The 18,650-nt window shown below is 47.4% G+C and overlaps 6 protein-coding genes across 6 annotated transcripts; 4 read left to right on the top strand and 2 right to left on the bottom strand.

The window, feature by feature from the left end:
• The first annotated feature begins 699 nt into the window (after positions 1 to 699).
• On the top strand, positions 700 to 3,094 carry F4817DRAFT_234213 (uncharacterized protein). The gene is made up of 3 exons (XM_049298955.1): positions 700 to 1,202; positions 1,276 to 2,223; positions 2,274 to 3,094. The coding sequence occupies exons 1-3, from the start codon at positions 1,079 to 1,081 to the stop codon at positions 2,654 to 2,656; spliced, it is 1,455 nt and encodes a 484-aa protein (XP_049155672.1). The 5' UTR covers positions 700 to 1,078; the 3' UTR covers positions 2,657 to 3,094.
• Positions 3,095 to 3,873: 779 nt separating this feature from the next.
• F4817DRAFT_348385 (RNA-binding domain-containing protein) lies at positions 3,874 to 5,282 on the top strand. Its single transcript, XM_049304680.1, has 3 exons — positions 3,874 to 4,012; positions 4,080 to 4,466; positions 4,538 to 5,282. Coding segments are annotated over exons 1-3 (831 nt in total). The 5' UTR covers positions 3,874 to 4,010; the 3' UTR covers positions 4,980 to 5,282.
• An 879-nt stretch (positions 5,283 to 6,161) lies between these two features.
• F4817DRAFT_348384 (TPR-like protein) lies at positions 6,162 to 9,014 on the top strand. The gene is made up of 2 exons (XM_049304679.1): positions 6,162 to 6,697; positions 6,760 to 9,014. The coding sequence occupies exons 1-2, from the start codon at positions 6,524 to 6,526 to the stop codon at positions 8,530 to 8,532; spliced, it is 1,947 nt and encodes a 648-aa protein (XP_049155670.1). The 5' UTR covers positions 6,162 to 6,523; the 3' UTR covers positions 8,533 to 9,014.
• A 709-nt stretch (positions 9,015 to 9,723) lies between these two features.
• F4817DRAFT_348381 (Ser-Thr-rich glycosyl-phosphatidyl-inositol-anchored membrane family-domain-containing protein) lies at positions 9,724 to 11,447 on the bottom strand. The gene is made up of 4 exons (XM_049304678.1): positions 11,093 to 11,447; positions 10,623 to 10,871; positions 10,223 to 10,564; positions 9,724 to 10,168 (listed from the first exon to the last, which is right to left on the bottom strand). The coding sequence occupies exons 2-4, from the start codon at positions 10,819 to 10,821 to the stop codon at positions 10,044 to 10,046; spliced, it is 666 nt and encodes a 221-aa protein (XP_049155669.1). The 5' UTR covers positions 10,822 to 10,871; positions 11,093 to 11,447; the 3' UTR covers positions 9,724 to 10,043.
• Positions 11,448 to 12,914: 1,467 nt separating this feature from the next.
• F4817DRAFT_319347 (uncharacterized protein) lies at positions 12,915 to 14,069 on the bottom strand (the record flags this gene model as incomplete). The annotated part of the gene is made up of 2 exons (XM_049301053.1): positions 12,915 to 13,550; positions 13,611 to 14,069. The coding sequence occupies 2 exons, from the start codon at positions 14,067 to 14,069 to the stop codon at positions 12,915 to 12,917; spliced, it is 1,095 nt and encodes a 364-aa protein (XP_049155668.1).
• A 1,303-nt stretch (positions 14,070 to 15,372) lies between these two features.
• F4817DRAFT_361162 (FAD/NAD(P)-binding domain-containing protein) lies at positions 15,373 to 17,481 on the top strand (the record flags this gene model as incomplete). The annotated part of the gene is made up of 5 exons (XM_049306366.1): positions 15,373 to 15,995; positions 16,071 to 16,228; positions 16,279 to 16,508; positions 16,569 to 16,971; positions 17,039 to 17,481. The coding sequence occupies 5 exons, from the start codon at positions 15,373 to 15,375 to the stop codon at positions 17,479 to 17,481; spliced, it is 1,857 nt and encodes a 618-aa protein (XP_049155667.1).
• Between the last annotated feature and the right edge of the window lie 1,169 nt (positions 17,482 to 18,650).

Genomic DNA, 18,650 nt, shown 5'->3' with positions numbered 1-18,650 from the left:
TGGCCATCCTCTCGGCTCTTTTTTTCGACCTGCTATTTCTCTTGCAGTTCCTCCGCAGCAACACGCGCAGGGCCTCCCTCCTTCGATCCTAGCAAGGGGGGGATCCTCTTTTTTTTCTTTCCCATCCTCCACATGTTTTCATTTGGGCTTTCAATTCTCTGAGAAAGCGCTTCCCCCGTCCCCGTCCCTCCTCCTTCAAGAGGGAACTACCCCCCGTTACACGGCACTACTTACATAGGTACATACACTTAGAAGGTACGTACACTACCTACCTATCGTCCTTTGTATGTACACTTTGTATGTACAAGAGCCCTTGTGCTGACGGGAACTACTCGAGCTGGGGGGGTTCTTTATCCTCTCTTTACTCTTGGGACATTCATCCTAACTTGTCAAAATCTCCTCTTTACATTTTTTCAACTATACTCCTCCCAACGTTTAAGTTCAAACGCCCAATAGTCGTTTCTGATGCGCATCGTCATTTTGTGGTAGTGCTGTATTATTCGCGTGCCGGGACCAACAGACACGTTCCTGACGCTTCCTGACCTGTCGTTCTACATAGTTCCCTGTCGGCTTTACTACCTCCTACCTCTATCACTACTTGTTACTACTACTCGCTACTATATTTTACTTCTTCTACCATTAACTACTATTACTGCTACTACTTCTACTAGCTAGTTTCTTTCCCGCTCTCTGCTTTTTCTTTTCTTCTCTTTCTCATCAAAGAGCCAAGCATCAAGTACCAAGCTCGAGCTCGAGCTTTTATCGGACCAGTTGCGCTTAATTACGATTGGTTATTTAGCGTCAATGCTGATCAGACCCTGTTCACCAATGTAAACCGATGTCGAGCGCTGCCGCGTCCCAAGTCTATCCGTCCGCCTGTTAACTTAGTTCGGGTGACTTTAGTCTAAAGTACCAACTTATACCGCGACGTCGCACCCGCACGTCTTTGCGTCCTCGTTAGGTGGCTCTAATGATCACCACTTACTAGGCATCTCATTAAAGCTGCCCACTTAGCCCCTCGACAGTTGTTTTACCTTCTTCTCTCTCTCCATAGATATCCAATTCAAATCTCGCGAGCATGGCGGCAGACCAGTCTCGACCTGTGTCGCAGAAAATCCCAGCCGGGCTGGCTACGGTATTGAATGCCCCCGAGGATAATCGCGACTCAGCTTATTATTCAAGCACAGATGCGTCTAGCAAGCGTATGTAATTACTATGCTATACCTCGAGCTGAAAGTTGAGTATCAGCATTGCTAACTACTGGAGCCCCTATAGATACTTCTGCAGCCTCGGGCATAGGTATCAATGTATACCACTCCGTCCATGACAAGACTCCTTCTCCGACCACCACGAACCTAGTCCCCCAGCCAATAATAACTCCCGCGAGTAACATGAGCGTGGCGTCGATGGTGTCGCCGACGACACCAGGTAGTGGACGTTTCGATCGGCCGCAGTCTTTCGATTCTATACCCGGCGGCATGTCTTTAGGTGCAGCAAGTGTCGGGCCGGATTCACGACGGGAGAGTGTGGATAGCAGAATTAACCAGGGGTTCGGTGATTTGAGGTTGAGTGGTTCCCCTTACGCGAGTCAGAATCACTCTACGACTTCGTTTCATGGAAGTTTGGTGCAACAACGCAACTCCCGCGCGGGAATGGAGCACCTCGCGGTGCACAGGATATCTAATGGATACCAGCCGAATGTTGAACGCACGCCTAACGACCAACATCCGAAAGCAACTAAAACCGCACCGGCTATCACTGGTCCTGCCACAAGCACGATTGCTAGGGCAGCGGAACCAACTAAAGGTCAAGCTTGGGCGTTTCCGGAAGAGGAGATTCAGCGCATGCCATCCACGGTTGGTAACCATACCTTTTTTGATTCTAGGAGAAGTAGTATCTCGGAGTCGATTGCGAGTAGCCAATTTACGACCGAGTCTCGGTTACCACCTGGGCAGCGCCGTCTCGACGATGGTATGGCCCCGGATTTCCAAACTATTCACCACCACACGCTTCAGCACAAGCAACTCTCGGATCTTCATAGTGAAGAGTCTAGCCCGCATAGTGGCAATCAGCCGTATAGTCGGACACCTGAGCTTCGGAAAAGTCACAAGCTAGCGGAACGGAAGCGGAGAACAGAGATGAAGGAATTGTTTGACCAGCTTCGCGATTTGATGCCACAGGAACGAGGGTCAAAAGCATCCAAGTGGGAGATTCTAACGAAAGGTATGCCGCCGTACAATTAAACATTGGCGCACATACTGACTGCTATTTAGCTATTGCCGAGCATCAGAAACAGGGCGAGGCTCTCAAGAGTATTACAAATCATTGCCAAACCGCCATGCAAGAAGCGGAAATGTTGCGTCGTGAAATCGATAGGTTGCGCATGGAGAACGCGCAGCTTCGAGGAAGTATTCCGATACCACCAGGCCAGGGCCCGCCGAATACTGCAATGCCGTCACAACCGTCTGCAGATCCCTACGGTCAGGACCTGTACGGCAGAGCCCCCCGCCCGGAGCTCCCGCCCTTACGAGCCTTGAGTAACAACATTCCTAGCAATCCAGATTCCATGACAGGTGTCCAATACGATTCTCAAAGGCCACCTAATGGATATCGCCCAGATCCTCACCAAGATCCTCGCCAAAGTCGGTTCCAATAGCCGTAACTACTATCATTCATATTTCCTTTTGTTGTTGTAAACATATCATATTGGGGAGCGGCAGCTATCGAAACTAGACTTGCAGCGCTTTTTCATCGATACCCCGTACAAGCAAGCGGCTATTCCTCGTCGATGAACACCTCGGAACTCAAGGCGCGGATGAACTTGATACAGAGGATATTATGTCGGAATAAGGATACTGCCTAGTCTTGCTATTTTGGCGTTGGTGGAACTGAGGCGGGTGGCTATTGGATCCCTTCGGACTCGCCGACGATGTCAAGGTGCGGATTGATGCTAGTCATTCCTTATCTAATCACCTTGACCCCTAAATTGCTAGCCTAGAGGGATGGCTCTGCTTTCCACCTATAGAAAAAGGGGAAAAGTGCGAAATTTTATTTTCAAGCAGCGGATAGACGACCCGGCTGCAGATATCGATGCCTAGCTAGTGCTTGCTCGAGTGCCGGCCTTCGAGATATCGTTCACGGTTTCACCGCTGCTCACGTTGAGCCTATTGGAGTGTATATACACATATACCCGCCGTTCTGTTGCTCGGCTAATTTTATGTCACGGATTTGGGGTGTTTAAATTCACGATTGGTGAATAGCTACGAGGATATATTTGGGATGGGAATGGAGGGAAATAGTAGGAGAGGCTAAAAAAAAGGCTTTGGGGTTGTGGTGGGAGTTAGAATGGCGTGTAACGATCCTTTGAAACTGGGATCACCTACCTAAGCAACACGGGTCAAATAGACCGTAGTTCGGACGGCGAAGATATGATACAGCCTCATGTCCAAGATTTTATACCGGTCTTGAAACGAGTTTGATGGTACACTGGCAGCTTATAACCCGTGTTTCTATAACAACAGGCTTGCCTTTGTTATGATAGCCTAAGGCGATCCACGCTTAAGAAGGTCAATTTGTAATAACTAGAGCAAATACTACAAGTAGGTTCGACCTTTGAAACATTTGGATATATCAACGTAACTATAAATACCTTACATACCTTAAATACCTTAAGTACCCAGAGAGGTACTCGATTGAAAAAAAATATTTGGATAAATCAGCACATGCAACTACATGTGTGTAATTCAGTACCGGGGTACCTGACTAAGGCAGGTAGCTAGATGCAATCGTAGTGGCGTGCTCTAAAAGTTGTGTGGATTTGGATAAGCAGATAAGGTACACACACTATGTGGGCTTTGCCTTAGTGGAGCGAAATTTTTTTTTCTTCAACAATTCAAAAGTTCTTTTTAAGAGGGCAACTTACAAGTCAAAATCTTCCCTTACATCTTGTAACTTCACATCCGAATTGTTCAGAGGGGCATTTCTTTATTTCAAAGGATTCTATAACTAAAATGTATGAACCTGGACCTTTTTTAATTGAAAATAGGAGATCAATTAGGGCTAACTGTTTGATTTAATAGGCATTCCCTTCGACGCGCAGCTGCCAGAGCAGCATGCTCTTCAACTCTTGCCGTCGCTGCCCCGCGCCAGCAGATTGCTTCTTTTGCCATGCAGATCTGCAAGGCGAATGCGCGACCGGCTACTATCATGCCTCTAGCTCGTCATTTCTCTCAGACATCGCGGGTTGCCCAAGATGAGAGTGAGCGGGCTGCTGTAGAAGGGGCCATCGGATCTGCTGAACAGACCGGTTCTACGGCCAACCAGACTCCAGATGACCTTTCCGATAAGATCTTCGTCAGGAACCTTCCCTACGAGGCCACAGATGATCTTGTTAGGGAGGCGTTTGCCAAGTATGGAGATATCGTAGAAATCCGCATAGGCCGTGACCCCTCAGGCGCCAGCAAAGGGTACGTGGATATATTGATTTAAACAGTTCTTACTCTCCGGTTATCAATTGCGTGTGTTAATAGGGTTTTAGCTACGGTTTCATTACCTACTCAAACGCAGAGGCAGCAAGCCGCGCCATTGAGGAAGCAGACAACTCGTTCTGGCAGGGTCGTCGCATCTTTGTTCAGCCCAGGACATCGCCTTCTAATGGTCCGCGTAGAGAAAAGGCCCCGGAACAGCCGACGTCCTCGCTATACATTGGTAACATTCCATACGAGACGTCTGATGCCGATCTAAACAACATCTTCCGGGATCTAGACGACGTTATCAATGTGCGCGTAGCTGTGGACCGCAACACTGGCTGGCCTCGCGGCTTCGCCCATGCTGATTTCAAGGACATGGAGAGCGCGCAGAGGGCATTCGACAAGCTCCAGAACTATCAGCTAGGAGACCGCACTCTACGCGTTGACTTCGCGAGCGCTCCGAGAACCGACCGACCTCGATCTATCCGAAACCGAGACCCGCGCAACTAGGCGGGTTTCGACAGGTGCAATGCTTTTGCCTTAGGATTGATGGCTATAATCTCATATTCCGGGAGGCACTATCCGCTGGACGATAGGTTATGTGGCATGTGACCAGGAAGGCGTCATGACAGATGAGAGGTTCGAGGCGACATGGATCAGGCCTTACCAGCAGCTATTCATCTATTGAATGGAAAGCTATTGTATGTAACAACACAAGTTCAAGTTCTTTTAAGAAGAGCTGCCTCTATCAAATATCGATAGTTAGCACAAAACTGGTTTTCATAGGAAACTGAATGTAAAACTTCTCTCTAATACTTATTCGCTTCATGTGACATGGTAAATATAACTTGTAACCTTAGGCATTTCGCAACTGGAGGCTTTTTCATGAAGCCAATGGTAAATGGTTCACTGTTTTGCACGGGCCACTTATTGCGCTAGGTACCTAGGTACCTATTGTATGTACAGTCAAATGGAAGGTTACCACGAAGCTTTTGGTGGGGCAAATCATTGACCTCGGCGGAAGCGAGTACTCTGACAATCCCAAAGTTGCCCCGGTCCTACAGCCCAAACGCTAACCCAAGATAGTAAAGCCTACTGTCCGGATTCGCTCTAGCGCCCTTTAGGCTCAACTTTCAAAATAAAATAAAATAATTGATCTTTAATTGATTACTAATCAATTAAAAATCAATTATAGATTAATTCGAAATTAATTAAATTAATTTTATTTTTTATTATTTTTTATTATTTTTTTAAAAAAATTTTAAGTACGACGGATTACACAGACCAGGTCACGTGCTGATAGGTAGATAGCAGATTAGATAACCAAATACGTGAAGCTATTCGCACTTCGCACTTCGCACCACACATATTTATACTTATACACATGCAATCATTCGGCCCTTGCTAATTACCCCTTATTTCGTGATTATTTCGTTGATAAATTTCTTATATCTTAACAACTGAATGAATTGAATTGAATCGTTAGATTAGTCGAGTGTGGGACTTTTAAATTTAACCAATCAAATCTAATCAATTAGTTGTGGCCCGTATCTTACTATATTAAGTTAGCGTTTGGGCTGTAGGACCAGGGTAACTTTGGGATTGTCTGTAGACTCGGCGGAAGCCGTATGTATTGTATGTAAGTGGCAGGTGGCTGGCCTCTGGCTTTCCTCGGCATCTTAGGCCATTTAGGTACCATAATAAGGTAGGTACGCTACCATTAGTGAGGTCACCTCGTTGTCAAAACGGCTTTGTAATAAAGTTTTACGGTACCGCTAAACCATTTCGCCCAAATTCACCCATCATTCATCTTTCATCTAGTTACATGTGAATATTCTTTCCTTTTCAAACTTTGTTTTTAACCTTTAAAACGTCTAGGCTAGGTGATCATCTGTGCACTAAGTTCCGCCGCCACCGACCTTGTTTACATACATTTTCTAAACCTTCCATTACTATCACCCATTACTAAGGAGCTATAGCATAGTTCGGCGCATAGTTCAATCCACAATTTTAATCCGTTAGATTGTACATAAAATCCCCTTCCAACTTCCGACATGTCTTTCCTCGGTGGCGGGCCTGAGTGCTCCACGGCGGGCAACCCTCTCAGCCAGTTCGCAAAACATACCCAGGAAGACAACAGTCTACAAAGAGATCGTATTAGAAATGGAACTCCTCAGGGTGGCATGGGCGGCTTTCGTAGTGCCGCACAGCATGGTCCGCAAGATGAGGTACGAGTGCTAATCAATAGCTACCTACCACGAATGCACAAGCTAATAGTACATATCCATAGATGATGAACGGCTTTCTGCAGCAAAATGGCCAACTACCCGACATGCCGCTTGAGGGCATAAATCAGATACGATTAGATCATCCCTCGCACGGTGTTCACCTACGAGCGAACTCGACTTCACCAGCATGGGCGAACGAATTCCAGCAGAACCCACAGGCAGCGATGGAATCCGCGTTCAAGGTTCCCCAGGGTACACAATTCAGCCCCGAAGATTATGCCAAGTTTCAGCAGATGACAAGTCAAGCGAACTCATCCCGAGCGAGTCCCATGCCTTCAGCCATGCAGTATCAAAACCCGATGATGGGAATGGGAACGATGAACGGCATGGGTATGGGTATGGGCTACGGTATGAGTAGCATGCCCATGTACCGTCCTATGCCGCAGCAGCAGTTCTCGCCAGAAGCAGTTCAAGATAAAGGGAAAGGAAAGGAAAAGGTAGTGGAACTAGACGATCAACAATGGGAGGAGCAATTCAAGCAACTCGAGCTACAGGAGAATGATGTGAAGGAAAAAGATGAGGCCGCCGCCCTTGAGCCCGAGCTCAATAAGCTAGACGAGCAGATTCTAGAGTCGGAAACGAACGAGTTTGGAGACTTCGAGTCTATCTGGAGAGGCATCCGAGCAGAGGAGGCGGCCGCTAAGGAAGCTATCAATGAGGAAGAGTGGGTTGAGCAGTTAGGGGATCCTGACTGGGCCGATCGCTTTGGAGACTGGGGTATGCCTGGCGCCAATAGCAGGTTAATGGGCGACCCTGAAGTAGAGAACTATCTCTTCGAAGAGGAGAATCTGTTTAAGGACACCGCAAACCCGTTTGAGGAGGGTATGCGGATCGTTGACGAGGGTGGCAATCTTTCGTTAGCCTCTCTAGCTTTCGAAGCCGCTGTTCAAAAGGATCCGAAACACGTGGACGCGTGGGTCCAACTCGGTATGGCTCAGGCGCAAAACGAGAAGGAGACGGCAGCTATCCGGGCATTAGAGCAAGCTAAGAACCTCGACCCGAATAACGCACCCGCACTCATGACCCTAGCGGTTTCCTATACGAACGAAGGCTATGATAGCATAGCTTACCGAACCCTAGAGCGATGGCTATCCATCAGATACCCTTCCGTCATCTCACCTAGCGACCTCTCCTCCGCGGCCGATATAGGCTTCACAGAGCGCCAGCAGCTCCACGACCGGGTTACACAACTCTTCATCAAGGCCGCACGCCTCAGCCCAGATGGCGAGCACATGGATCCGGACGTGCAAGTAGGTCTAGGCGTGCTATTCTACGGTGCTGAAGAGTACGACAAAGCCGTGGACTGCTTTTCGGCGGCGTTGGCGTCATCCGAGCTTGGGGCGTCTAACCGGCAAAACCAGGTGCACCTGTTGTGGAACCGTCTAGGAGCAACGCTGGCCAATAGCGGCAAGAGCGAGGACGCGATCGCGGCGTACGAGAAGGCCTTAACGCTGAAACCTAACTTCGTGCGCGCGCGGTACAACCTCGGGGTCAGCTGCATTAACATGGGGTGTCACGCGGAGGCGGCCGGCCACTTGCTGGCGGCGCTCAGCATGCACAAGACGGTGGAGAAGGAGGGCCGAGAAAAGGCCCGCGAACTCTTAGGCGGCGGCGTTAGTGATGCACAGCTCGACGCAATGACCACCCAAAACCGAAGTACGAACTTGTACGACACTCTGCGCCGCGTTTTCACGCAGATGGGCCGCAGGGATCTTGCCGAGAAGGTTTTACCTGGTGTCGACCCCGAGTCGTTCCGTGGCGAGATCGACTTTTAAGGAGGTTACTTATGGTAGAAGGGGTTGTAGGCTGATAAATTTCGAGAATGAGGGGACGAAATATGATGTAATGAAAAAAAAAAAAATTTTGGAGGAAAAGGCGGTTAGCGGTAGGGATAACGAAGTTGCATGACCTCGCGCGTTCTGGATGCTAGGAAACGCCGGAGTATTTTATATCGACACCAAGGCCAGAATAGTTGACTGAGAAGGCTGCTAAGGTTTACATGACCAGCCACCTACCAAACTAGGCTCTAATATTCGCCAAGTGTGGATTTACATCAGAAGACATTCGCTCTCTACGGGATGTCTATTACAAACATGTTGAAAACAGGATAGGATAGGATGGGTAGTTAGTATATATGTTAAGCTCGTAAATTTTATGACATGACTACGTTATGGTTACTATCTAACTATTGAGGCTTCTCAAAGACTCCTGGGTTCGCTTTGGTGACGGTCTTACATACATGTCGAGTAACGGCGAGTTGATTTTCATGTAGTTACATGCCTTTTTCTTCTTAGTCGTCCGGAATATTGACTACTTATAAGTACGTTAAAACCCCCCATTCTAGATATTAACAATGCATTCATTCGTATTAGACTAATGTGACTTGGGTGACCACGAACAGGCAATAGGATATTTATTATCGAAGACGGCGAATTCTAGAAGACGAAGCTAATTTGTAATTATTTTCACGTGGAGATTCAAAGACAATTTCATAGGAATGCCCCACCCATTAGCTCCCCACCCATTCTAGAAGTCTATTTATACATGCGAACTAGACATTATGATGATCGCTTCACAGCATACGTACCTAAGTTTGTTATTTTGTTGGAATGTACATTTGTCGTTCTCTTGAGCTAGCTTATATTGGTACGGTCTACGTTACTCAGCAGACACTAGGAAAAGAAGAGCATAGAATACTAGTTGATATCTCCATCTAACTACTCGCAAAGGATATACGTTTCAGTCCAAATAAGATGAGAAGACATCCCTGTGGCCCTAAGACCTAAGAACTTAAGTATAGTTCCGTTGTTGGAAGTATGCCCAAGTTTGAAACACGAGCTTTAAGACATCATAATTATCTCGCATGCTTATTCTCCTACTAGACCATGCGAGTTCCCGCACCGAAGTCTTAGATCAGGTATGTAAGTGGAGAAGGATGGCCTTGGCAGACGTGCCCTTGACCTTAGTTTAACTGAACGATATGAATCTCATTAAGTACTAGCAGATGGATCTTATCACGACTATGCGACGGAGACTACCTGTCGCTGAGAAGATTATACATTGATCTGGGATACTATACGTATACAACGAAGTAGTCCCAAAACGCTTCATACGTCGAAATCCCCTTAATAGCAACAGCTCTTAAATCATATGTTCCCTTCCATTAAGCCTCAGCTACCAGTGCATGGCATTGCACGGGAGGCGAAAAGCGTATTTGTACAACGAAAACGTCCGGACCGGGAGAATCATGCTACTCTTGTTGAATAGCGCGAGTCATATCATGCGCTTACACGAAAAGCGCACCAACTGCGAGAAGCATCGGGGCCACAAACGGAGCCACCGTCTGAGCGGCATTCGTGTTGGGCACGACTGTCTCGGAGGTAGCAGACGAGGTCTTGGCTGCGGAAGAAGCTACAACTTGTCAGCTCACCAAATCTAATAGGCGCATATATATGTTTGACTTACTGGAACTAGCATGGGTGCTAGACGAGGTGATAGAACCACTGCTGGTGCTGGTGCTGGTAGTGAAGCTGGAAGACCCAGACGACGTGCTAGAACTAGTAGGAGTCGAAGAAGTCTCACTGCTAGTGACGGTGGAGCTGCTAGAGGTAATAGTCGACGAGATGGCCGAAGACGTGCTAGTCTGCGAGGCCGTGGTACTGACTGAACTGCTGCTAGCAGAGCCGCTTGTAATCTCGAACTGCTGGCTGTAGTTCACCTCGGTGCCGTCGTTGATCTCGAGGGCGTAGGTGCCAGAAGACAGCGAGGAAGAAGGGACCCAAGTGTAACTCGTGCCAGTCTGGCCGGCTGTGTATCGTTAGCAATGGGTCTAGTGAGTGGGCTATCAAGTTTTTGTAAGACTTACAGGTAATCTCGGAGACGGTCTTGAGGTTGTCAGAGGGGCCATCCTTCAAGGTGAGAGAAACGGGGCCAGCAGCATCGGACCAGGTGATCTCGAAAGGCTTGCCAGTCTCGATGCCGTTGAAGTTGGTGTTGGTGATGGCGACCGCACTAACCCAGGCCGGGAGGGCGGCAAGGACGGCAGTGACGAAAGAGGCCTTCATTTTGGCTCGTGGTAGAAAGTATTAGAGTATCTAAAGAGTGACGAGATGATCTGTGGAGGGACGAGAACAAGATTAGTAGAGCTCACACGTAACTGACGTTATCCGCAGAGACGTTAGATGATGTTCAGTAGTTCAGTCCCATAAACCGTAACTTTCCACTTGCCGATTGAGATCTTAAAGACCGTTGCGACGTAGCGAGCCAGCAGGTAGAAGTAGGTTGTCTGAGGTTTCTCTCGCGGGCTATATAGCATAAAACAAATCGCAAACTTACCGATGTTGTTGGAATTAAAAGATTGTACGCGAAAAGGCGACAAGAGAACCGGATTTGGATAATGAGCGTGTGAAGGTTGAAAAAGGAATGGAAGCTCAGGTGAGCAGCTGGCACGAAAGAAAAAAGAGAAGGTTCTTGTCCAACAGGTTGTGTGCGCCAGCAGGCCAGGAAAGTGCAAGGCCGCGTCCCGGGGGAAATTGGCAAGCGCAAATGCAAGATTGACTTGCGATAGCACCACCAACTTTGGAAGCCAGGAACGGCTAAAATTCCATTTGACTAATCCCAATTTAGCTTAATTAGGACGGACTTGCCTAGAAATATGCAATTAGGCAACCTTTCCAATCTTCACCAAGCCATGTGCCTTTCCTTTTCGAGGAAAGAGCTAATCTTGGTCCGGTTATTATAGATCAATTCCAGCCAATTATCTCCGCCCATTAAGCCTAGGACCTTACGTAGACCTAGTCTGAACCATTATGTACTGCAGTTGCACCCAATGTTTGCCCTATTGAATCCTACCTAGTAACCTAATCAGGTCTAGAAGACTTTCTTTCCAAGCTTCTCTCCTCCAGCTTGAGGCATGACGAATATAATTACTTGTGCCGATTACATACCTAAGTCGACTCGAATTATATAAACACATGCAGTAAAAATGCTGCGTACGCCAAGATCAGAGCATGACGTGCAGCCTCGGACACACAACCAGGGGCTTGTACGCTAGCACTGCGTATTATCCGCCTATGAAAAATGTCATATGATTTCATTCGGCAGTGCCTGCCAACTTAGTACCTATGTACTACCAGTAAGGTCCTCTAGGATATTTAGAGCCTCATTGGAATAGCTAGGTATCTCTGCATACCTAAGGTATGTACGAAGGGCATTAAACATTTACAATATCGTTTACATTTAGGTTCAAGCAAGAGTTTACAAACATTGTCTATCCGACGAGGTCTACGGATAAGGGGCGTAGACAATGAAAGTACAAAGTCCGGTTCGCGGCAGGATCTCGACTCGTGCAGCCGTGTAACCTAAAGCAGATGTGTGGGGCCGCGCAATCTCGCCAAATCCACGCTACATATGTCTAGTTTGTCAGTCTTAGGTGATTAGTTCCTGCATTAAAGACCCAATTGGATATAAGTTACAGGGGTGCTCCCAGTCAGAACCCTCCTTGCAGCTTCCCCAGGCACCACATATGCAATTTAGGGGGTTCTCCATAACCATAACCCATCATTCCCGAATCTGTAAATGACCTCAGAAGATGCCCCTTATTAACCGTCTACACTCCTCAACGTGCTTAGCATGATCTTCTATGAGTTTGATGATTGAGATAAGGCTCAACTAAAACCTAATCAATAATACCCTGGGAGATTGTCTACACAATATGTTTCATTTTTGTTGTATTGCCTTTCGGGAGACAACATGTTGCTGGCTAGTTTGCCCTCCTTGGCCATACAAATATAACAAGAACAAGATAGTGCCTTACTAGTACCGGCATTTGCACCGAAGATCAGCTCAGTTCTAGGTTCGCTGCCCACACACTGTCGTTCCAGCAGGCAAAATCAGAAAGTCAGGGAGTTGAAACATGATGCCAGCCCTTATCCATTGACTCAACTAACTATAAGGTTGCGACTATGGAAGTCGATTCATGCATTAAACTCGATGGTTGATTTCCAATGAGGAAACAGCAGTTTCGTGGCCCCAAGATATACTCTGGGTAGTCGGGCTGGGCGGCTCGAATTAGGACTCAGATCTGATGCTTCCTAAAGCTACAGTCCGTTGCTGTCACAGATTTACCCAGGGGCCTTGGATAACTATGATCAATGTTTTAAGGAAGGCTACAACGAACAACACCGCGACGGACGCCTTCCGTCTCTTCTCGGAGCTCTTCGACGTTGGCACCCATCTCTCGAGTCTTGGTGACGAAGTCGTCTAACGAGCCGCCCACACCGAAGTAGAGCTTTTTGGCACCAACTAATGCTTCAGCCGCATTACCCTGCGCCTTCTCCTCTTTGAGCAAAGAGAATATGGTCTGCGTAAATGCGCTGAGAGCAAAAGGGGAATAAATGGTCTCTGCACCAAGTATAATTGTTCGCTGACCGGATTTATTCCCTATTTTGGAAGTTTTATCGGAGTTCAAGAGATTGATAAACTCGGTAGACCAGGCGCCGGAAAAGAAAGAAAGAGAGATTTTGCGAGCCGTAAGGAATTCATCGAAGGCTTTAAGAACTTCTGGTGTCAGATCCAGCTCCTCCTCTGATGAGAAGGCACTTTCTAGCAGAGGCGAATCTGCTCGTTGATGAAGAGCCCAACTTAGGATAAAGTTGGGCAATGTCACGAGCTGTAGGACAGTTGGATTATAGTCGGCTAAGACTATGGAGAGAGCAAAGTTCTTCTCGGGCGCCTGAAGACTGAGGCTCCACTGGAAGAGCGCCAATGAGGGGAGGGCCGTGCCGCAACCGAGCTGGAGATGTCTAGTTGGTTATTTCTGCAGTCCTTGTCGATTACGACCGAGAAGACTTACCTCGATCAGCCTCGGGACCGTGTCCGTGTCAGAAAGGAAGGATTTTGACAGCGAGAGGACCTTGACGAGATCCACACTGCTCTCCCAGGATTTAAATCCGCCTTCGTAGACTCCGGTCTTCACATCATGATTGCCCAGTCCGGGTTCGGTATCACCTCCGTCGTCTTCGGCCATGAGCTGAACTCGGACATCCCATAACTCTCGACGGGGGAGCTGAATCTTCCCAGCACCGTCTAGATCAATATCCAAGATGCCATAAGCGATTTTTGAGGGTAGCTGAGAAAGCATCTGGTGTAAGTCATGACTAGTGGCAGGGAGTAAAGGTTTTCCTGGCACAGGAAATGCACTAGCCGACGCCTGCGGCTGCGCAGATGCGCTGACCTGTGGGCCTGCAGAGTTTGACTCCCCGTCATCCTCTATATCATCACCGGAAAATCCAAAAGAAAATTGCCCGGACATATCGAGAAGGTATACGAGTTGGTTGGATCTCAGCCTCCTTATCATATATCTGACACTGTAAGGCAAGGCGAGTGGACACTATCTAAAGTTTGAATATGTACAATTAAAAGTGCGTTTTTAGACCCTTGAAAACGAGATACAGGCAGGTGGGTATGTACATGTACAATGCGTGCGATTAGTTAGGGTACGGTACTTGGGGCTGCTTAGCTACCCGTTTACCTGTAAGTAGGTACCTAAAGTTGGACAATGCGGGGATCTAGTGTACCTAAATTGACAGGTAATTGACCATCGCTAAGAGCACTAACCAGATCAAACTCAATTGAATCTTTTATGGTAATTCCGAGCTTACACTACCATCGTTTCTTACGTCAACATTTTTACACATGAGGCATTGAGCTCATCGTGATCATTGGTCAAACAACACAAACGGCCGACATCTTACACTAGATCACATCTTCTGCATTGCACATGTACCTCAGATGCAGGTATGCATTCGAAAATTGGGTTCTTCCAGGGACCTTACTCCTTCAACCTTCCCATTATGCTCGGCTACTTCGGGGTGTAGTTTGGTAGATGCACGCCTCAGTGGGACAAATGTCTATCATTCCAAGTACGGTGCAGCACAGTTATGGGTCACAGTTATAGGAACGTGGAAGCCCCTCCACGACAATGGGCGATTGGCTGAAATACGATACCAACGTCCAGCCCCATTCATGATAGCCATGATAGCCATGATAACCAAGCAAGACGACCTATCAGGCAACTCTTCATTGGCTTCCTGGTTAAAGAACTTGGCATGTCAATGCTAGGGTTGCTCTCAATTCGTCTTATTTCGTCTCGACTATCGTGGCGAACCAGTTCCGTTGCAATGGACTGCTTTATCATTCGTATCCCGGCAGGGGGGATGGCTGTAAATGAATATATGACAGCCCGAGGTAGAGACGCAAACATGAGCCATATACGCAATGTGATGAGTCGAGGGGGGCAACAAATAGATTGCATTTTGAACGGATAGCGGGCAGGTTGCTTCCCTGACATAGCAAACCACTAAAAGAGAGCTTCCTTCTCTGATGGTAGGCTGGGATACGCGGCTCCCTGTTACTCAACTTAGGTATTTGCCCTTTCTAGAACTACAAGGTCTAGGTATAAGCTTTGGTTGGTCCTCCTACTTGTATCCGCTTTCAGCTAAGCCTTCCATCACGCCAAGGGTACTAGATAATACGATTTTGCGTCTACTACATAGTTGGCTTTAATCAAGATTCAAGACCAAGTATAAAGCTTGTGTGTCCTTAGACACGAGAATATGAGAGATATTACGAAATTACAGCGTCGGATTTCTCATCTTCTCACCATCCCAAGCAGCATGACACGCCATAAAACCAACCGCAAAGATCCTCATGTGCCAGACTATGGTGAAAAGAGTATGAGCGACACCAATGCTCCTGGGACCGTATCAAAGCCACCTTACACAATCCGAGAGGCACCCCTCGGAACTACTAAACATGTCAGGATCGTAGGTATCGGTGCGGGGGTTAGTGGTATAAATATGATACGGACCCTTAGGAGAAACATAGCCAACTACGAATTCGTCATCTACGAAAAGAACAAGAAAGTCGGAGGGACTTGGTTCGAGAATCGTTACCCGGGATGCAGATGTGACGTACCAAGTCACAACTATCAGTTCTCATGGCGCCCAAATCCCGAATGGTCTAATTTCTTCGCGCCTGCTGAAGAGATCGAGCAATATCTAGACCGGATATGCGAAGAAGAGAGTATGTCAGACGTGATCAAGACTCAACACAAGGTCGTGGGTGCTTGGTGGAACGAGGACCGCGGGCTTTGGGACCTAAGTGTCGTAGACCTTGAGACCGGCCAAGAGTTCAGAGACAATGCCAACTTCCTCATTAACGCATCAGGCATACTAAAGTAAGATAGACCATCGACTATCGACCATAGGGCACACCGCCTGCGCAGAACGCACTACTAATCAAGATACACCAGTAACTGGAGATGGCCAGACATCCCGGGAATAAATAACTTCAAGGGAAACTTGATACATACTGCCAGCTGGCCTAAAGATTTCGACTATACCAACAAGACTGTTGCTTTGATTGGAAACGGCTCGTCAGGTATTCAGTTGCTACCTACAATCCAGCCAGGTCAGTCGCCCCCTATTCTGCTCACTACAATATAAACTGACCCCTAGTAGGTGTCAAAAAGCTATACCATTTCGTCCGTACTCCGACATGGATCATCCCCCCACGGATACTGTCGATGAAGGTGATGGGAGGGCCTGCTAAGGATATCCTTGGTGAGATAGAGCTCGACGAGAAGGAGAACTTTACGCAACGACAAATCGAGAGGTTCAAGTCGGATCCTGCCTTTTACCATAAATTCATCAAAACAATCGAGAAAGATAGCAACGGCGCATTCGCACTCGTAAGGACATATCTACTTCCGGCTCCCTGATAACATCATCATTGACATTTTCATATGCAGGTCGTGAACGGCAGCCCGGCACAGAAGTTTGCGACAAGTAAGGTTGTCGAGTATATGAAGGCCACACTAGGGGGTGACGAGAGGCTCTGTAAGGCCCTTATCCCCCAATTTCCTCTGGGGTGCCGCAGAATCACGCCAGCACCGGGATATTTAGAAGCCCTCAGAGCCCCGAATATAGAAGTCATCACAGAAGGGATCGCCGCAGTTGTGCCGGAAGGCATTCAACTCGAGTCGGGCGAAGTGATCAAGTTAGACGCCATAATTTGCGCTACGGGCTTTGACACCTCCTTCGTTCCGCGGTTCCCTATCGTTGGCAGACATGGTAATGTTCAGGACGCGATGAAGACAGAGACACCGAAAGGCTACATGTCGTGCGCACTTGCTGGCGTGCCCAACTACTTCAGTAAGTACTTAATCTATAATGGCCCTAACTTTGAGATTGCGTACTGTATCCTAACAAGTTCTTGAAGCCTTCCTTGGTCCCAATGGGCCTATAGGCCACGGTAGCGTCTTCACCTTAAGCGAGCACATCGCGAGATACATCACTCGCATAATAGCCAAGTGCCAAAAAGAAGGCATCAAGGCGGTCGTGCCGTCCGACGCAGCGGTAGACGACTACAGCCAACACGTAACGACTTTTATGCCGCGTACAGCATGGGCGTCGCCAGGTAAATCTTGGTTTAAGGGCGGTACCGAAGACGGGCCCGTCACGGCTCTACACCCGGGAAGCCGTGTGCATTTCTTCCAAATGCTCGAACACTTCCGCGGCGAGGACTTCGACTACGTCTACGATAACCCCGCGCGCAATAGGTTTCACTACTTGGGTAACGGCTTCTCGGCTAGGGAGCTCGATCCTAACGTCGACTCGACGTGGTATTTGGAGGAGGATGTTGATGGACCTGTATATACCTAACGTAGGTAAACACTTGAGGCACGAGATGAAGTGGCAAGGATAGGTACCTAAGTATTGTGAGTATATAGATGCATGCGCCTTTGGGCCTGGCAAATAATGCGGATGCATGTTACGAATTTTTGTTGTCTGTCGAAATGAAATCAATATATGATTTACGAATATTTTCACCAGTGATACTTGTGTGAATATATGGGTTCTTAACTCGATTCGTTGCCATCCTGAGTACTTTAACTAGTCCTTCTCCTCAATACGAACTCCATACCGGCTCGTAGTCATGTATTAGTCTTGTTCTAATCTTCTACCTCGTGCTATTTTAAGCACACAACTTTACCAAATCTTAGTCCATTCCCGGGATTTTATCAATAATGTTTCATATTTTCCCGGGTCTTTGGGCTGCTGTTGAGCGTCGAGGCCGATTCGTTGTTCTTTGGTCTCGGACCGACAGGTTGTTTAGCGTCGGATGATGGCTCTGTTGACGCTGGCACTAAATTAGGGGCGCTTAATCTTCTCTTCTAACTAACAACACGAGATGTTAAGACAGGAATTTGTTTTATAATTCGCAAACAAACATACGGTCAAGTAAGGAATATGATTATTTGGTTGTAAGTTAATGCCTCATGTTTTAAGGGAGATCCGACCTAGGTAGCTGGCTGGCTGGATTGCACTGCCTTCGTAGGCGTATAAGTCCGCTGTTTACCGTAGGTGGGGGGTTGCGGTCCGTTCCGAGCCGTGGATAACCTACCTAAAGTTCACGATGTTTATAAATATAGTGCTTTCAAACATCATAATATATGAACTAACTAGATGACGATTCATCTAGATCTAATTATTTTTTCTAGTTATTTGTTATTATATGGCGAAGTTGTAATAACTTATATAGAAATAAATTTGACGAATATGTTTTACTGGGCATCTTACCCCCGCTCTATTCTGTATAACACCGAGGGGTACAAACAGAAGTAAGGCGCTTCGGAAAAAGTAGTGAGGCTCTTCTCAACATCAACGGTCGCTCAAAGTCCAATATGGACTAATACAGTCTTGCCTACGGCCCCCTATTCTCCTATACGTACATATAAGTGTAATATACATGCATGCATGCATTTACCAAAGACAGAAGCTGAAAGAAGCCGGAATACCTCGTCCTCGTCCTCGTCCTCGTCCTCGGGAAC

The sequence above is a fragment of the Daldinia loculata genome, assembly GCF_022478755.1.
Source record: "Daldinia loculata strain CBS 113971 unplaced genomic scaffold F4817scaffold_58, whole genome shotgun sequence".
NCBI lineage: Eukaryota > Fungi > Ascomycota > Sordariomycetes > Xylariales > Hypoxylaceae > Daldinia > Daldinia loculata.
This window is presented reverse-complemented; position numbering and strand designations above follow the sequence as displayed.

Coding starts and splice junctions, on each gene's coding strand:
- F4817DRAFT_234213 (XM_049298955.1), top strand. CDS start 1,079: ATGGCGGCAGACCAGTCTCGACCTGTGTCGCAGAAAATCCCAGCCGGG. Junction 1,203..1,275: donor CACAGATGCGTCTAGCAAGC/GTATGTAATTAC, acceptor GAGCCCCTATAG/ATACTTCTGCAGCCTCGGGC. Junction 2,224..2,273: donor GTGGGAGATTCTAACGAAAG/GTATGCCGCCGT, acceptor ACTGCTATTTAG/CTATTGCCGAGCATCAGAAA.
- F4817DRAFT_348385 (XM_049304680.1), top strand. Junction 4,467..4,537: donor CCCTCAGGCGCCAGCAAAGG/GTACGTGGATAT, acceptor ATAGGGTTTTAG/CTACGGTTTCATTACCTACT.
- F4817DRAFT_348384 (XM_049304679.1), top strand. CDS start 6,524: ATGTCTTTCCTCGGTGGCGGGCCTGAGTGCTCCACGGCGGGCAACCCT. Junction 6,698..6,759: donor AGCATGGTCCGCAAGATGAG/GTACGAGTGCTA, acceptor ACATATCCATAG/ATGATGAACGGCTTTCTGCA.
- F4817DRAFT_348381 (XM_049304678.1), bottom strand. CDS start 10,821: ATGAAGGCCTCTTTCGTCACTGCCGTCCTTGCCGCCCTCCCGGCCTGG. Junction 10,565..10,622: donor GACCGTCTCCGAGATTACCT/GTAAGTCTTACA, acceptor AACGATACACAG/CCGGCCAGACTGGCACGAGT. Junction 10,169..10,222: donor TAGCACCCATGCTAGTTCCA/GTAAGTCAAACA, acceptor GACAAGTTGTAG/CTTCTTCCGCAGCCAAGACC.